Below are 20,104 nucleotides of genomic sequence, written 5' to 3'. Positions count from 1 at the left end.
TTGCAAGATTTACTATAACACACACTGCAGTTCATTTGGATACTTGTTATCGTTTCTAATTGGAACTGACACAATATAACTTTGGGCAATTGTTGGTTTCTCTTGTGTATTTAATTCTATGCCGGCAGTTCCCAAACTGTGGACCGGGCCTCCCCAGGGGGGCGCCACAGCTCTTAAGGGGAGTCACGGGAGCAGGAGCCAAATTTTTTTTTTGTTTTTTTTTTTAAACATAACATTTCTTTGGCACCTGACTGCTTCCGGAGTTAGCGGCGCTGTGAGGAGAGTGTGTGCAACATTTGTTTTGCGCCTGTCTCCTGAACGACACTGCCGTGCAGTGAAGATTGTCGTGTGGCCGTAAGTACAAATGGCCAGATCAGACACATAACATAAATTTTATTGTATAAAAACTGGGCAAGAGATTAAAATCTTAAAACACAACCCATAAGAATGTGCTTTATTGTAATAAACAGGGTTAAAATGTTAATATCAAAATGTAAGTCACCCATTTAACGGTTTCTTCAATAATGTCAATATTATAAATCTTTTTAACTTTTATGTACATATGAAGTATTTTTGTTGGCATTCGCATAAATATCACTTGGATCACAAAAAAGGAAGACAATCTTCACTGTAGTGTGCATAATGAGACATGAGCTTCCTAAATCTAAAAATAACAGAAATTATTTTTATTTTTTCTGACAAAAGCTATTAGTCAAAATTAAAGACAATGTATTCATTGTGCTTCTGGGTAGACTTCTTTGGGGCCAGTGGAAGTGACTAGGGTTCTATTATGTAGTAAATAAAGGGATGTATACCGTCTATGCAAGGGAGGGTTAAATGTAGCAGTTGTATTGGAGGGTTAATCTTATAGTGGGGCCATTTTGAACCCTCTGGGTTGTTAGTGCAGCTCTGTGAATAATACTGGGTGACTATCACTGTTATAGTGACAGGGATCCAGCACACAAACTTCCAACATATAACCCTTATATAAGTTAACAAAATTACTGAAACATGCACTCTTTTAAAGAAAAAAAAAATAGATTCAAAGCCCTGGTGAGTGTGAGTGGCAATGAGGGCAGCAGCCAGCAAAGCATAATATTCATGTTGCTTAAGGTGAGTGTGTGTGTGCGTTTGTGTGTGTGCGCGATAATTTAAATTGTCATAATCCTGTAATTTTAATAAATAAACTACAAGCAATTCAATGGGGGGGCTCATCTTGAAAGTTTTGCCAAAGGGGAGGCCCACTGTGTGAGACTTTAAAAACCTCTGTTCTACATGAACATTGTATTATTATTAAAGAGCTGAATTTGAAGTAACATTCAGTTCCCTTCCATTATCAAAATGTGCATAATCTTTTTATGTGCACACTTTCTGAGGCACCAGATCTTACTGAACATGTGCAAGAGTTCACAGTACATACATATATATGTATATATATATATCTGCATTTTGTGATTGACTGATGGCTGTCACATGATGCAGGTCAAATAAAAATTCAAACTAACTTTACAATTTGTCAGAAAAAAATCCACTACTCATTTGAAATTCAGACTTTCTGATTGTCATTTTATAATGCATTTGTTGATTATGCAATTCTATTGTGTTTAAAGGTCCTTAAAGTACGGAAATTCATATTTTTTTAAAGGATGAAAAGGTTAACCCTCTACTGCCTTTCAAATGGGACAAGTTATTTGTTATATTAGTCAGCAACAATTTTAAAACTGACACAATACTTTTAACATTAAAGGCTCCCTTGGTTTTGTATTTTGGTATTTAAATAAGCACTATCCTAAACTCAATTCTGCAGCAACATATTGAATTTAAATTTATTTAGCAGCCTATAAAGACTAACAAACATTATATTGAAAGAAAAAGATAAGATAAATTATATTAAAGTGTAAATACTAATAAATGCTATCATTATCGACTGTAACAACATATGTAAGTTGTTTCAATGTCCCAAAAGACCAATTATTTTTTACAGCTCTACTTGTACATATGTTAGATATTTGACTAAAGTACCTAGTTTAATCAATGCCTTTCAACAATAAACTTTAAAGGGAATCTCAAACATCAAATGGTTTATGAATGTTACCTTAAAAAAAAATCACAGTAGAATACGCATAGCTACGGAAAAGCTAGAAATTTAGAAGATTTGTAGTACATAGTTTTGAACTGTCAAAGAAAAGGGGAAAAAATTAAAATCAGTTGGGGTATAAGTTATCGCTTGGAGATCCTTTAGGTCTGCAAAGTGCCTCCTGGGATTCAGGAAATGGAATGTTTTACATTGAAAGCTCTGAACCTAACTTGGTTGTTTTTCCTGAATTTCAGTTCAATATAGAACATTGTGATTTATGTGTGTTTCATTCAATTTGGACCTTGTATTATGCTTATAACAGTGCATACAATTTCTGCACATCATGGAGGGTCTTGCTTGCCAAAGAGCCCCATAACATAGGAAAATGTTCTAATGTAAAGCAATTTGTTTATTGTACCCACTTTGGACTGCCTTTCTGAGGATTGTTAATTCCTATGTTACAGACCCATTCATTATTATTGCATCAAGAACAGCAGCTGAACTTGCTATTTTACTAGATAGATAGATAGTCTATGAGTTGTTTATTATTATTAATAATAATAATAATAATAATAATAATAATAATAATAATAATAATAATAATAATAATATAATACTCATTATTTACACTATTTTACAAAAAAAATGGTGCTCTGACAAAATGCAGACGGACAAAATGCCGAAGCATGTTCCGAGTTCGGCCGAGGGCAGATACGCTCCGGAGTGCTCTGTTCTAATCAGAGCCTCAGGCGCCGCAACCTTCTCTGGGAACCTAACCATGGGTCCCAGCCCGCACATCTTGTAACTCTCTGTCTGTGAAATTATTTATCTATCGAATCTATCTATTTATATATCTATCTATTGAATCTATCTATTTATCAAATGCATCTATCTATCTATTGCATCTATTTATCTATCTAATCTATCTATTTATTTATATATCTATCTATTGAATCTATCTATCAAATGTATCTATCTATCTATTGCATCTATTTATCTATCTATCAAATTTATCTGACAGCCACTTGTGTGTCGGACTATTATCCGTCGGCCAAATGTCCGTCTGCCAAATGTCTGTCAGAAACAGAAGCGAATGAACAAAACATACTTCCATGTATTAAGATGAAAAACAAATTTAAATTAATATCCCATAAACAAGCAGAAAAATGTTAAGCTTCAAATAAATCATGGAACTCATTTAACCCCTTTGCTGCTGGAGATCTTCAACTCAATAAACAACATTTTGCAGTCCCATTTGGAAGCAAAGAAGTGAAACTAATTGCCGACTATTGTTACTACAGGAAATATTCTGTATATAAATAAATTCTTACCCCTTCTCAACAGATACAGCAGTGGGCTGACCAATTTGGCATGAATGCTCTGGTTGCCAAGCAGCTTTGCACGCAGAACAAAATTGTATAAGACAAGTATGACAGTCCACTGGCACAGCCTCCTTAGACCCACTTGCTTTCACTTGGCACACAGTATGGCAATCTGCAGTAGGGCACCAAGTCCTGCATGGGTCTAAATGCACTTCTGAAAAGAACATCAAACAAAAATGTCAACATACTTGCAGCTTCTGTGATTAATCAAAAGGTAAATAAGGATTTCTACACCGGTTCAAATACCTGTATCTAAGCTAAGGGTATGATGTGTGCACTGGTTATTTTCATTTAAAGGGACATACAAGCCAAATTTTTTCGTTCACAATTCAGATAGAACATTTAATTTTAAACAACTTTCCATTTTACTTCTATTATCAAATTTTCTTGTTATCCTTTGTTGAAAAGCAGGAAGGTAAGTTCCAGAGTGTGCACATGTCTGCAGAACTATATGGCAGCAGTTTTGCAACAATGTTATACATTAGCAAAAGCACTAGATGGCAGCACTGTTTCCTGTCATGTAGTGCTTCAGATGTGTGCACGCTACCTATCTAGATATCTCGTCAACATATGAGAATTAAGCAAATTTAATAATAGAAGTAAACTGGAAGTTGTATTGAATTTAATAGTTTTCTAAAATGTAAAAAAAAAAGGAATAAGATAACAGTATCCCCACAGTATCCCCAAATAACTGATTGTCTATCTGCACTGAAGAAGCAATCTCTACCGTGGCTTGACATACCTTGAAATTATGTAATCATGGGGAAAGCCTGAAGGTGATTAAAGTTAAAGGGACAGTAAACACCTTTTAATTACAAGACATTTCTGTTGTGCTGCTATAGAATAACATATCAGCCAAGTCTTACGTAAAACAAATGAACATCTTTTTTTCTGAAATTATTTTTTAATAGCCAAACTCCACTCACTATTTGCCTTATTTGGAGAAGCCAATATGGGCTTTAGTCAGCAGACTACCAGGAAAGCCATAGTCATAAAGTTAGAATAAAATGCATTTAATTGCATTTGTTATTAGTTCAAGCCAATTATGGACGTATATGTAGCAGAGCTAGCCTTGAAAAGTCAGCATTGCGCATTTCTAGTTCTAAGTATGAGAAATTGCTCAATTTTCCGCGCTAAATTAAATGAAAAGGGGTCAAAATATATATCGCAAAGTAGTTTCATTATTCAGAAATAAACATTGTATATACAAATCTTAAGTTCTTTAATGTCCCTTTATTTATTTTTTATCAGAAGCTACATTAGAAACAAATATTAAATACTAACACTCAAAGCAGTTTGCATCTCAGAAGGTATTTGAGAAAGTAGTGCTTTTTGGTAGCATGAAACATGTCATGCACAGACTTCATTGTATTTTCTACTTTTCATTTTAAGTAGTATATTGTGATTACTCGTGTTGTTTTTTTAAACAAGGCTATTTCACACGCTTCCATTACAAACCAACTAACTGCCAACAAAATCATCTTTCTTTTTCTCCAAAAATTCCTCTTAAATTCTTAAAATATCAATGTTTTTCTAAAGCCTCCCATTATGGTTCCCAGTTTCAGGTAATGCAAACAGGAAAAAAGACATTCCTCAGCATGCGGTACTGAGCTGATGCCCAATCACAACACAGTTCAGTTCCCACTACCCATTCACTTTGTAAACTCCTACCTATGTGTCATCCTGAAAACCTTACTGGAGGCAAATTCATATTTACCTTTTTCCAGTCACATAATTAATGTTTAATTTTGTGCAGTGTTAAGAATGTAGAAAATAAAAATGGTAAAAAAAAAACTTGCTAATTGCTTAAGAAGTGGTCAGCTTTTTTGCTTAAAGAGATATAAAACAGTTTGTAATACTTAATATAAATCATTGCAATATGTGTTATTCGTCATTTTAAAATAAAATAATTTTAAAATGTATTTGTTAAATAACTTAAGTTGTGCAATGTCTATTACTTCCTGTCACAGTCCTACAGGGGAGCTGTGGTCTCTACAGGAAGGCATATCTAGCTTGAAGTCATATATATTCTAGAGTAACATGAGCTGGTTTACTATTCAATTACCAACATGTGAGCTCACTAATTTCCATGAGAAATTCCTAAGTGCTCATTTTGCAAGAAAACAAGCAATTTGTTTGCTGTTGTTTACACAATCTATTTCTTTATATTTTTACTTTGATTTAGTATATTTGTTTTTACTAAAGGAGAATTGTTTCATATCCCTTTAAAAGGAAAATCTTTACTAGATGCCTAAAACAGGAAGATGTATGCAGTCAAAACCTTCTTACAGCAAAAATAATTTGGATGCTTCCTTTCAAAAATACACTTTTTGTTAGGTTCTTTTGGAGGGATTTTGCCCCAGAATCTCATTATCTTCCAAATACCCCTTGTTTGCAAACATGAGAAAAACGTATTTTATATATAAGCGATTGTAAAAGTAAATCACTGTCTATCACAGGTCTTAGTATCATCGCTTACAGCCATTGCTGGGGTATACGTTTAAAGGGACAGTAAAGTCAAAATTAAACTTTTATGATTCAGATAGCGCATGCAATTTTAAACAACTTTTCAATTTACTTCTGTTATCAAACGTGCTTCATTCTCTTGGTATTTTTTACTGAAGAGTAAAACTAGGTAGGCTCATACGAGCTCAGGAGTGTGCACGTGTCTTTAGTACTCTTTGGCAGCAGTGTTTTGCTAAATTATTTGTAGCTTTGTTATACATGCTGCCATAGAGTACTAAAGACATGTGCACACTCCTAAACTCTTATGAGCCTACCTAGTTTTACTCTTCAATAAAAGATACCAAGAGAATGAAGCAAATTTGATAACAGAAGTAAATTGGAAAGTAGTTTAAAATCGCATGCTCTATCTGAATAATGAAAGTTTAATTTTGACTTTACTGTCCCTTTAAATACAGTAGTATAACCTGCAATTTCTATCTAGCAAAATGAGCACATGCATGAAAATGCGTGATTATTCCTGGCTTCTAACTTTTTAAAAAAAAATCTGCACAAATTAGTATGCATACATCCTACCAGGGCTATTAATATTAAAGGGATATGAAACAATGTTTTTTATTTCATGATTTAGAAAGAGCATGTCATTTTAAACACCTTTCTATTGTCTAATTTGTTTCATTCTAATGATATCCTTTTGTTGAAAAGTAGATGCTGATTGGTGGCTGCACATAGATGCCTCATGTGATTGGCTCACCCATGTGCATTGCTATTTCTTCAACAAAATAATATCTAAAGAATGAAGCAATTAGATAATAGAAGTAATTTGGGAATGCTGTTTAAAATTGTATTCTCTATCTGAATCATGAAATAAATATTTTGGGTTTCCTTTAAGTTTAGGTGCCGACTTAGATTATTTTGGCAAAGTCTTTTTTTGTTTTTTTTTCCCCATCCCTCTAACCCCAAACACATCTTTTTATGCTACCATCTTATTAGCTAGTGGAAATGACAGAAATGCTGATGTTTTTATGAATTATTAAATTCACAAATGCATTTAACCCTAGTAGAAAGGCTGCTTGTAATTGCTCAGCAAATGTAGTACATTTAGGACACATGCTAATATAGTTTACAATAAAAGAAGATTTATTCTGGTGCCTGGATAAAAATTGTAAAGAAGAAAATTCGAAAACTTTTTTTTTTTCAATAAAAACACACCTCTTCAAGTTTTAGCCGCTGATACAAGTGTAGCTGATCAACAGGTACTAAACAAGCAATCTGTAATAAAAGAAAAATGAAACAAAAAATATATGAATAACTTTCATTAAATATATGTTAAACATTCTAAAACTACTAACCCCACAATGCTGCAAGCATGGGGGTCAATAGAAAATATTTTGTGGGAGGAGTATCAATAAATAAATAACTACATACATAAATAAAAAAGATCCAACAATAACATTACTATCACAAGATAAAGCAATTGTCTGCAGCATTATCTGTCTCTGGTCAAACAGCAGTTCTAATAAAACTTTGTCTGCATTAATTCTAAATTGGTCCCTCCCATGCCTCTTGAATGTGACAAAATGTAACTAAAATTATAATATTATGATTCAAATAATTTCATAAAAAATAATGAAATATTACAGTTAATTCAAATTAATCCTAATAAAATGCATGTTTATTTTTTGGTATTTTTCTTTCTATAATTTAAAAAGTACATTAAATACAAATATTATAATATATATATTACCTTTCCATATACATGGATTCAAGTGAAAACAAATACACAAACTATGCATTGGTTAATCATATTTAAGATATCATTAACATTTGACATATCTGTACCAGAGAATTTGTGTGTGTGTATTACTGTACTTTTAGGACGTGTTCCAGATAATAATGTTCCTCTTTCTTGTAACTGTTACTTTTTTACATAAAAATGTGAAGAAATAAGAGGTGTTATCTCTGTTAATTTTGGCTCTTTCGCTGCATATTTCCTTTTTTAATTTTGCTTACATTTTTGTTTCTATCTCAATGTATAGTTACATTACTATGTATAAGACAACAACAAAAACTGGTTGTATAGTTGGCAGTCAATTTCAATAAAGGGACATGAAACCCTAAATTCAGATAGAGCACACAATTAAAAAAAAAAACTTTTCAATAACTTCTTTTATAAAAATGTGCTTCATTCTTTTGGTGTCCTTTCTCGAATGAACAGCAATGCATTGCTGGGACCAAGCTGAACACATCGGTTGAGCTTATGACAAGATGCATATATGAGCAGCCACCAATCAGCAGCTAGCTAACTCTAGTGGATTTCTGCTCCTGAGCCTAAGTATGTATGCTTTCCAACAAAGGATAGCAAAAGAATGAAACAACTTACATAACAGAAGTAAATTTGAAAGGTGATTAAAATTGCATGCTCCATCTGAAAACTTAAAGTTTGATTTTGACATTTCTGACCCTTTAAATGCTCTATAGCCCTGAATATTGTATTTTACTATGCTAATATTCAGAAAACTAGTTTTGCTCTGCTGGAAGCCACAAATAGTAATTTAAGAAAATAAAACTTCAGTTTGGTAGAGTTTATTTTTCTCATATACTATAAAATCTGAGTTCAACAATTAGGGTTGCCAGATGTCTTCCATATGACCAGTGGATAAAAAGAGAGGGAGTTGGAAAACCATTGTTAGATCTCAGATCAGACCCTTGGCCCTTTAGCATCTTAAGAAAGAACATACCCTGCAAAATGTAGTTTGGTTAGATGACATGCATTTCACACATATGGTTGTTGGCATTTTTTTCAGGACAGTAATTCTGTGAAGAACTGTCAATATAGTATACATGGTATTTATGACTCCAAAGGATTTCAAGCATGAAGCAGATGGACCTTGTGTAAGGAGGTCTCTGCCAAGGTGGAAATGCTTGCTAGATGTAAAGCATAAGGGATTTAAATGTGGCCGAGCTAGGGTATAGTTCCAGTGGATTGGTAACTAATTGGATGTACCAATCAAGTTGTTGACACAATCAATGACCTGCATCAGGGCTACTACTCAGTTTACAAATATGACCTAGTTAACAAGTTACAGAAATTGTAAAGTGTAGCCTGAGCTTTCTAAACACTCTAAAGAGAAGCCATAGGTATATTATGCTCATGAAAATCGTAAGTCTGTACAAAATGAAGGAAATAGAGAAGGGAAATAAGAAACAGAAGAAGAGAACGTTAAAGGGAGGACAAAGAGACGGTACAGAGGTGGGAAAGATTATGAGAGAGGAATAAAAGATGGGCATAAGTGATAAGAAGGACCTAGGGAAAGGGGAGGGATAAAAGAGAAGAAAAACAATAATAAAAAAGATATGATATATATTATATATATATATATATATACAGGTGGATAGACAACTTCTGACACAACAATTTGACACAGAGCGTATAAAAATATAATAAACAATGTTTCTCTGTATTCTCATTTTATTTAATGTCACAACTATACGCCTGCTCTGCCAGAGATAATGAGATGGAAATGCTCAACTTCTAAACGGAACAGGGTGCAAACTGACTAAAACGGCTCCAAACAGGTTTTGGTACATTTTTTAGACTGTGCATTTAGCACAACTAGCACCTTTGTTCATTTATTTGTATCAGAGGTTCTACCGTCTACTTCTAGACCCCAGGTCTACATGAACTTTTTAACTAAAGTGTTTGGAATCATCATTTTGCCTTGTACTGTCACAACCTGTAAAGAATATGTACCCTGTGCTATTGTACAGACCAAACAAAACCTTTCCCAAATAGAATCGTGGTAGATACTGTATCTTCATCTGTCAAAAAACAACTGATCCCCTTTGTGCACAAACAAGTCTGTTCTGTTAGATTACATAATAAACTGTCAGAATTTACATTTTTGAAAAAACTATTTCAATGTTATTTTATAGGCATGATATCAATTTCCAGGCACACACATTTAAACAACTTTCCAATTCATTTCCATTATCTAAATGTGCACAACCTTTTTATATGTACCCGTTCTGAGGCTCCTACTGAGCATGTGCAAAGATTCTCAGGATATATGTTCACAAAATTTGTTATTGGCTAATGGCTGTCACATAATGCATTAGGAAGGAAAATGTAACTAACTTAAAGGGACAGTCAAGTCCAAAATAAACTTTCATGATTCAGATAGGGTATGTCATTTTAAACAACTTTCCAATTTACTTTTATCACCAATTTTGGTTTGTCCTCTTAGTATTCTAAGTTGAAAGCTAAACCTAGGTAGGCTCATATGCTAATTTCTTAGACCTTGAAGGCTGCCTCTAATCTAAATGCATTTTGACAGTGTTTCACCACTAGGGCATTAGTTCATGTGTGTCATATTGATAACATTGAGCTCATGTACGTGAAGTTACCTAGGAGTCAGCACTGATTGGCTAAAATGCAAGTCTGTCAAAAGAACTGAAATAAGGAACAAGTTTGCAGAGGCATAGATACAAGGTAATTATAGAGGTAAAACATGTATTATTATAACTGTGTTGGTTATGCAAAACTGATGAATGGGTAATAAAGGGATTATCTATCGTTTTTAAAAAACAACAATTTTGGTGTTGACTGTCCATAAAGACTTTTACAAATTTTCATACAATTTTTGGAAAACTGAAATTCAAAATCGGCAGATGTCCCCAACCACAGTCATCTGAAAGTCAAATATAGATTGTGAAATTAGAAAGAACAGTATACATGCAAATAAATCTCACACACTGAATATACAGCAAATTCACCTACATGCAAATCACGCTATCAGCCAAATTAAAATAATATTCAAACACACCGAATATTAAAGTATAGTGGAAGCTGGAATGTACTGTCTGGTTTAAAAGTTCATATATTTGAAATATTGGGATGTTTAAATCTTGAGAGAAACCGCTTGTGTTGACTGAGCCAATTCAAAGTAAACATTACCTCAAAGCAAAATAAAAAGAGGGAACAAGAAATCTATTGCTCTTGGTCTCCTTAGTAAAAAGAAGATTGATGCCAGGTGCACATTAGTGGTGAGGAAAATGGCTAAGAAAAACAATTTTGTAAAAATCAAGACATTGATCAAAAAAAGGAAGTGTTACAGATGTCCAGTACCTCTTCTTCCTGTAGGATACCCCGGTTTGGGCACACCATGTCTGGACAAGTGATTGAAGAACCAAAGCCTTCACGGATTGCCAAGTGTACGTACTGCTTGAGGCACTAAAAGGGGACAAACACATGCTGTTAGTAATACTGACACAGTATCAGGAGATATCACTTAAGAAAAATAAAATGCCTTCAGGATAAATCAAAGATTTTATAAATGTGAAAACTATGCAATACTATTTTCCTTTAAAGTAGATTTAAAGAACCACTCAATGCAGAAGAATTACATCATTAACAAGTGCGTAATAAAATGACAATGCAATAACACTTACTCTAAATTTCAAATAAGCAGTAGATTTTTTTTCTAACAAACATATTTTTTCTCCTATTTTCCGGCCCCCTGTATCATGTGACATACATCATCCAATCAGAGACTAGTATACGTATACTCTGTGAGCTTGTGCACAAACTCAGTAGTATCTTGTTCCCCAAAAAGAGTTTATATAACAAGACTGTGCAATATTTGATATTGGAAGTAAATTGCAAAGTGTCTAAAAAACTGCATGCACTATCTTTATTTTGACTTTAGTGTCCCTTTAACCCCTTAACGACTAAGGACGTGCCAGGAACGTCCTACAAAAAAAAACACCCTTAACGGCCAAGGACGTTCCTGGCACGTCCTCTGGGGTTTGAAGCTCTGGAAGCAATCCTGATCGCTTCAAGCTGCTTCCAGAGTATTGCAGTGATGCCTTGATATTCAGGCATCTCTGCAATATCCTTTTTACCCCACCGATGCAGAGAGAGCCACTCTGTGGGATCGTGGGTGGGGTAGCCGGGGGCACGCACGGATGTGCGCGCGTGCACAGGGGGCGGGCGCGTGCACGGTGCGAGAGCGGGTGGGAACCTCAACACTACAGAATTTTTTTTGGAGAAAAGTGGGAGAGAGGGGGGAGGGAAGTTATATAAAAAGGATCTAAAGGATCTGGGAGGGGGTGGGGGTTGGTCTTTTGGGGGGGGAAGCTACACTACAGAAAAAAAAAATTAAAATAAAATCTTTTTTTTGTAAACTGGGTACTGGCAGACAGCTGCCAGTACCCAAGATGGCGGACAATAAGGTAGAGAAGGAAGGTTAGAGAGCTGTTTGGGGGGGATCAGGGAGGTTGGGGGCTTAGGGGGGATCCTACACAGCAGCATATGTAAATATACTAACAAAATTGAAAAGATACCTTTTATTTTAGTACTAGCAGACTTTCTGCCAGTACTTAAGATGGCGGGGACAATTGTGGGGTGGGGGAGGGAAGAGAGCTGTTTGGGAGGGATCAGGGGGTGTTATGTGTCAGGTGGGAGGCTGATCTCTACACTAAAGCTAAAATTAACCCTGCAAGCTCCTTACAAGCTACCTAATTAACCCCTTCACTGCTGGGCATAATTCACGTGTGGTGCGCAGCAGCATTTAGCGGCCTTCTAATTACCAAAAAACAACGCCAAAGCCATATATGTCTGCTATTTCTGAACAAAGGGAATCCCAGAGAACCATTTACAACAATTTGTGCTATAATTGCACAAGCTGTTTGTAAATAATTTCAGTGAGAAACCTAAAATTGTGAAAAATTTAACGTTTTTTTTTTTATTTGATCGCATTTGGCTGTGAAATGGTGGCATGAAATATACCAAAATGGGCCTATATCAATACTTGGGGTTGTCTACTACACTACACTAAAGCTAAAATTAACCCTACAAGCTCCCTACATGCTCCCTAATTAACCCCTTCACTGCTGGGCATAATACACGTGTGGTGCGCAGTGGCATTTAGCGGCCTTCTAATTACCAAAAAGCAACGCCGAAGCCATATATGTCTGCTATTTCTGAACAAAGGGGATACTAGAGAATCATTTACAATCATTTGTGCCATAATTGCACAAGCTGTTTGTAAATAATTTCAGTGAGAAACCTAAAGTTTGTAAATAAATTTGTGAAAAAGTGAACAATATTTTTTATTTGATCGCATTTGGCGGTGAAATGGTGGCATGAAATATACCAAAATGGGCCTAGATCAATACTTTGGGATGTCTTCTTAAAAAATATATATATACATGTCAAAAGATATTCAGGGATTCCTGAAAGATATCAGTTGTTCCAATGTAACTAGCGCTAATTTTGAAAAACAGTGGTTTGGAAATAGCAAAGTGCTACTTGTATTTATTGCCCTATAACTTACAAAAAAGCAAAGAACATGTAAACATTGGGTGTTTCTAAACTCAGGACAAAATATAGAAACTATTTAGCATGGGTGTTTTTTTGGTGGTTGTAGATGTTTCACAGATTTTGGGGGTCACATTTAGAAAAAGTGTGTTTTTTTCAATTTTTTTCTCATATTTTATAAAACAAATTATAGTAAATTATAAGATATGATGAAAATAATTATATCTTTAGAAAGTCCACTTAATGGCGAGAAAAACGGTATATAATATGTGTGGGTACAGTAAATGAGTAAGAGGAAAATTACAGCTAAACATAAACACAGCAGAAATGTAAAAATAGCCTTGGTCCCAGACGGTCAACAAATGGAAAAGTGCTCTGGTCACGAAGGGGTTAACATAGCTTTTGGATAGTACTAAATAAGTGAAGTTCAGGTTGTTTATCTGAAGAGCCACATTTGGGCTTTTTTTTTTCTTTAACTAAGTTGGGCCAAGCTGATTTAACAAAACACATACAAATATAACAAATATCCCAGATATCATCAAATAGTCAAGGCTTTATTTCAAAATAATGAAGTCCTAGCTTGTACTGTAACAATATCTGAGGCAGTAATAATGCCCCTGTGCTATTGTACAGAGACAAAAATACATAAACACAGGATGTCACCTTTTATTATCTCTCCTATATAGCTATAAGCTATATAGCTATAAGTACACAACTGCCTCTTAAAGATACATACTACTATTATGATATCAAAGTACTGAAAAATGTGTTCTAGGTTTATACAAGTACTATACTCAGAAGTAGAAGATATTGACCAGGTAAAATACTTTTTAGGGACCTCTTGTAGTACATGGGCCTTCTGCTGGACAAGCCTTAACTTAAAGGGAAAGTGTACTGTAAAATTGGTTTATCTTTGATTTGTTTACAATCACTTGTTTTACCAGCTGCAGTGTTTAAAATGCATGGGAAATTGCACATTTAGGTATAATTTTGTATATGAAATAGTTGTGTCTGCTAACCACAACTCAATAGAATGGGTTGAAAGAGCAGGGAACTCAGACCTCATTATCTTATCTGTCTATTTACATTAGTTCTCCTTATCGTCTTTATTACTGTTTACTCAAAGCCCAATACTCAGAGAGAACCTAGGAAAATGAACATTCAGTATCTCTGTCACAGCACCCCACTCGGAGCATTATTTTGTTTAAACTTTCTTGTTTAAATGTTTTTTTTGTAACTAGAATTGTTCAGTATAAGTGGTATACATTAGGCAAAATCGTCTATTTCAAATGAGAAAATAAAAGGTGAAGGACATATGTGTGTGTAAATTATTTAAAGGGATGTTAAAGGGACATGAAACCCAATTTTTTTCTTTCATAATTTAGAAAGAGCGTGCAATTTTTAACAACTTTCTAATTTACCTCTATTATCCATCTTGCTTCATTCTCTTGATATCCTTTACTAAAAAGCATATCTAGATAGGCTTAGTGGCTGCTGATTGGTGACTGCACATAGATGCCTCGTATGATTGGCTCACCCATGTGCATTGCTATTTCTTCAGCAAAGAATATCTAAAGAATGAAGCAAATTAGATAATAAAACTAAATTGGAAAGTTGTTTAAAATTGTGTTCTCTACCTGAATCATGAAATACATTTTTTGGTTTTAGTGTCCCTTTAAACAGTCTGTTGAACTGTTGTAAAAGAAAAAAGCACTAGGCAGTTGCTTACACAAAAAACAGCACTATTTTTGCAATACAAACACAGCAAGTGCTAACAGTGAAACACTGATACAGATGTATTCACCAATAGCAGCTTATCTAGAATATTCTGCAGATTAATCAAGCATTCATTTTGTGGCTAGGGAACGATGATCAGAACTCACCGGCAAGTAGAGAAATCACACAAAATAAATAGACCTTATATTGTAATATAGGAGCCTGCACATACAGAACACTGCATTGTGAAATAAACATCTCTGAAGGTAACAGTTGAGTCTCTATACATTTTTGTGGGGTCTTTGCTGTACTGATATAACTTGTAAGATCATCTTGCCTGAGCAGAACGGGTCATGGTTGTTTAGATTCCTCACATATTTCAAAATGACTTTTTAACTGTGAAAATACATAATTATCACCAATTGAAAACCAAAACTTTATTTACAAACACACTATTTTAGGTATTTGCATCTTGCGTTCAGCTCTTTACTCCCATAGAATGCTGCAACACTATAGCAGTAGTAAAATAGCTTACAATAGTTTACAGCAGTAGCAAAATAGCTTACAATAGTTTGAAACAGATACTTGCTTTGTTGTAATAGTATGAAACTAAACCCTCTGAGATAAGAATAGGCTTCTTTGATCTACAGGGAGTGCAGAATTATTAGGCAAATGAGTATTTTGACCACATCATCCTCTTTATGCATGTTGTCTTACTCCAAGCTGTATAGCTCGAAAGCCTACTACCAATTAAGCATATTAGGTGATGTGCATCTCTGTAATGAGAAGGGGTGTGGTCTAATGACATCAACACCCTATATCAGGTGTGCATAATTATTAGGCAACTTCCTTTCCTTTGGCAAAATGGGTCAAAAGAAGGACTTGACAGGCTCAGAAAAGTCAAAAATAGTGGAGATATCTTGCAGAGGATGCAGCACTCTTAAAATTGCAAAGCTTCTGAAGCGTGATCATCGAACAATCAAGCGTTTCATTCAAACTAGTCAACAGGGTCGCAAGAAGCGTGTGGAAAAACCAAGGCGCAAAATAACTGCCCATGAACTGAGAAAAGTCAAGCGTGCAGCTGCCAAGATGCCACTTGCCACCAGTTTGGCCATATTTCAGAGCTGCAACATCACTGGAGTGCCCAAAAGCACAAGGTGTGGCAATACTCAGAGACATGGCCAAGGTAAGAAAGGCTGAAAGATGACCACCACTGAACAAGACACACAAGCTGAAACGTCAAGACTGGGCCAAGAAATATCTCAAGACTGATTTTTCTAAGGTTTTATGGACTGATGAAATGAGAGTGAGTCTTGATGGGCCAGATGGATGGGCCCGTGGCTGGATTGGTAAAGGGCAGAGAGCTCCAGTCCGACTCAGACGCCAGCAAGGTGGAGGTGGAGTACTGGTTTGGGCTTGGTATCATCAAAGATGAGCTTGTGGGGCCTTTTCGGGTTGAGGATGGAGTCAAGCTCAACTCCTAGTCCTACTGCCAGTTTCTGGAAGACACCTTCTTCAAGCAGTGGTACAGGGAAGAAGTCTGCATCCTTCAAGAAAAACATGATTTTTCATGCAGGACAATGCTCCATCACACGCGTCCAAGTACTCCACAGCGTGGCTGGCAAGAAGGGTATAAAAGAAGAAAATCTAATGACATGGCCTCCTTGTTCACCTGATCTGAACCCCATTGAGAACCTGTGGTCCATCATCAAATGTGAGATTTACAAGGAGGGAAAACAGTACACCTCTCTGAACAGTGTCTGGGAGGCTGTTGTTTGCTGCTGCAGGCAATGTTGATGTTGAACAGATCAAAACACACTGACAGAATCCATGGATGGCAGGCTTTTGAGTGTCCTTGCAAAGAAAGGTGGCTATATTGGTCACTGATTTTGTTTTTGTTTTGTTTTTGAATGTCAGAAATGTATATTTGTGAATGTTGAGATGTTATATTGGTTTCACTGGTAAAAATAAATAATTGAAATGGGTATATATTTGTTTTTTTGTTAAGTTTGCCTAATAATTATGCACAGTAATAGTCACCTGCACACACAGATATCCCCCTAAAATAGCTATAACTAAAAACAAACTAAAAACTACTTCCAAAACTATTCAGCTTTGATATTAATGAGTTTTTTGGGTTCATTGAGAACATGGTTGTTGTTCAATAATAAAATGAATCCTCAAAAATACAACTTGCCTAATAATTCTGCACTCCCTGTATAACTTAGTTACAACATGGAGGAAATCAAAACAAAATTTTAAACTTATTTCATAAATATTTATACAACTGGTATAATAAAAAAAACATGTCTGTATATTATTTTCAGGCTACAAATTGCTTTGAATACATGATTATGTCTTATTTTTTTTAAGGTTAATTTCCCCTTTAAAGGGACACTCAATTCAAAATTAAACTGTCATAAATCAGATAGCACATGCAATTTTAAACAACTTTACAATTTACTTCCATTAACAAAACGTGTGTGTCTTTTTATATTTACACTTTTTGAGTCACCAGCTTCTACTGAATATATGTAAGAATTCACAGAATATACGTATATGCATTTATGATTGGCTGATAGCTGTCACATAATATAGGAGGAGTGAAAATAAACATAACTTTGATATTTGTCAGAAAAAAAAATACTACTCATTTTAAGTTCAGACTAATTGCTTTTGCATTGTATTTTTATCATTATGCAAATCTACTGTATTTACTGGTCCTTTAAACAAAGTGCTGCATAAGGTCCTGTCTATTTGTTACTTATTTTTTTAACCTACAGGAGGTGCATGTGTGGTCTGGTCTAAGAACTGATTGTTCATTGGCTAATAAGCAGAACTCCCAATGCTTTATTGGTAGGCAGTGAAATGAAAAACGCACATAAAAAAATAAATCAGTAGGAGAGCATCTGTTTAACACAAAAAAAAAACTGATACATTTTAAAATGCCATATTTTAGATACAACAAATCTACATCCAATTTATTACATAATATAAGTATCAGCAAAACCAATATTAAAATGATAAATGCTGTTGAATATGTTGGCACTCTACAAATAACTGATAATAATAATCATAATAATTTAGCAAAATGAAAAACTAAAACTAAACACTAATTATCTGTTGTAATATTTTTATTTATTTTTTGGGGAGAGAAAGAATGAACTTCAGAGTGAGATTACAAGGGAGAAAAATCTATATTTCTTGCAATGTGATATTTCTAAATCATGACAATGCTTTGTACATATATTACAGAAGTCTATGCCAATGCTGAAGACCTTTCAAACAATTTAGTCTGGACTCCAGACAAAAGATGAGCCTTAAACATTACTGACTAGTGCTCTCTCAAGTGCATTCTTTCAATATGTTCCATTAACTTCTCCTGTAGCAGTGTGAAGAAATCCCTACAGTTTCCTTAATTGCAATCCTCATTACGAGTACAATTGGAGAGAAAAAAAAAGAAAGGAAGACATCTAAATGAATGGGATGTGGAAAAAATAATGCCAAGGATGCAAGAAAATGATTTCAAATGTAAGTTAATGATGCTGTACTGATGTCATTATTAATACATTCAGGACAATAATAAATTAGATATTCTATATATGGCACTGCACACTAGACTGTACAAATTCTCCTATTAGATCTATTCATTTTATTTGGCGGAATCAATTTTGTGCTGCAATCACATCTTAAATTTCTCCATGTCCTAAGAAATGACTCCTTTTTAATTAGGTTTCAAAAACCACTTCTGGGCCAGATATATGCTCTTTCGATCTGCACCTTCAGTAGTTACGATCCAGCAATGTATGTTTTTCACAGCCCTACATAGGTTGTCAGGAAGCAATAAAATACTAAATTAACAGATGTGTTCATGTGTAAAAAGACCATTGACTGTACCCCTGTTACAAACCTGCTGTAAGAAAAAAAGGTTGAATTCATAGATGGTAATCATAAAAGTCAGCATGATACACTTGGCTCATACTAAATTGACTAGAAGCTTTAGAGCAAAGACAGAGTGCTCTAGCTAGCAATTTAAGCAGCAGTTTTTGTGCAAAGTAAATGTGTCTCGGCAATAAATGTGTACAGTATATGATCCCCCATTTCAATACACAAAATAATCTTTTTGTATTGATTGTTGTTAAAGGTATTGCCTCTTAAAGGGACACTCACTCAAAAACTAACACACACACACACACATATATATTATATAATATTTATATATATATATATATATATATATATATATATATATATATACACACACACACACACCTTTGCTTTAGGTTTATTCAGGAGAGGATATGAGTTAAAAATGAAATACATTTTGAGATGGCCTATTTTAGATGAAACAAGAAGGTTCACTATAATGTTCCTTTAAAAGAAAAAAAGTAATACATAATAGCATTGACCAAAACGAATAGCTAATAAACATCTTTTTGAAAGTACCCTGTGGTAGAAAACTACAGCTCACACAAAAAAAGTAGAGCAATTATTGCTTTAGCATTATTTCATTTATAAAAGCAAACATTAGCCAGTCTGCCTCACAGATTTTAATGTTTATTTGGGTTTATAATAGCAAAGCTTTTACTATTATTAAATTAAATTAAATAAAAACTGTGAGGCAGACAAAAACATAGAGCTGCTACAGAGAAGAACAGGGCAGGCTTAAAGGAACAGTCAACACCAAAATTGTTATTATTTAAAAAGATAGATAATGCCTTTACTACCCATTCCCCAGCTTTGACCAACGAACACAGTTATATTAATATACTTTATAACCTTTAAACCTCAAAATTTCTGCCTGTTTCTAAGCCACTACAGATAGCCTCTTATAAAAAAAAATTAATTAGCTTTTCACAACAAGAGACTGCTAAACCATGTGGGCCATATAGATAACATTGTGCTCACGCTGTGGAGTTGTGGCTGACACTGCACTAATTGGCTAAAATGCAAGTCAATAGATAATAAATAGCCATGTGATCAGGGGGCTGTCAGAAGATGCTTAGATACAAGATAATCACAGAGGTAAAAAGTATATTAATATAACTGTTAGTTATGCAAAACTGGGGAATGGGTAATAAAGGGATTATCTATCATTTTAAACAATACAAATTTTGGAGTTGACTGTCCATTAAAGGAGCAGCT

The 20,104-nt window shown here is 34.5% G+C and overlaps 1 protein-coding gene across 1 annotated transcript in view; it reads right to left on the bottom strand.

The window, feature by feature from the left end:
- Positions 1-20,104, bottom strand: part of RNF144B (ring finger protein 144B) — a 69,734-nt gene that overhangs the window by 36,719 nt on the left and 12,911 nt on the right. The window contains 3 exon segments of the mRNA XM_053714788.1: positions 3,409-3,610; positions 7,131-7,194; positions 11,051-11,155. Of these exon segments, the coding sequence (XP_053570763.1) occupies positions 3,409-3,610; positions 7,131-7,194; positions 11,051-11,155 (371 nt within the window).

This window comes from Bombina bombina, chromosome 5, assembly GCF_027579735.1.
Source record: "Bombina bombina isolate aBomBom1 chromosome 5, aBomBom1.pri, whole genome shotgun sequence".
NCBI lineage: Eukaryota > Metazoa > Chordata > Amphibia > Anura > Bombinatoridae > Bombina > Bombina bombina.
This window is presented reverse-complemented; position numbering and strand designations above follow the sequence as displayed.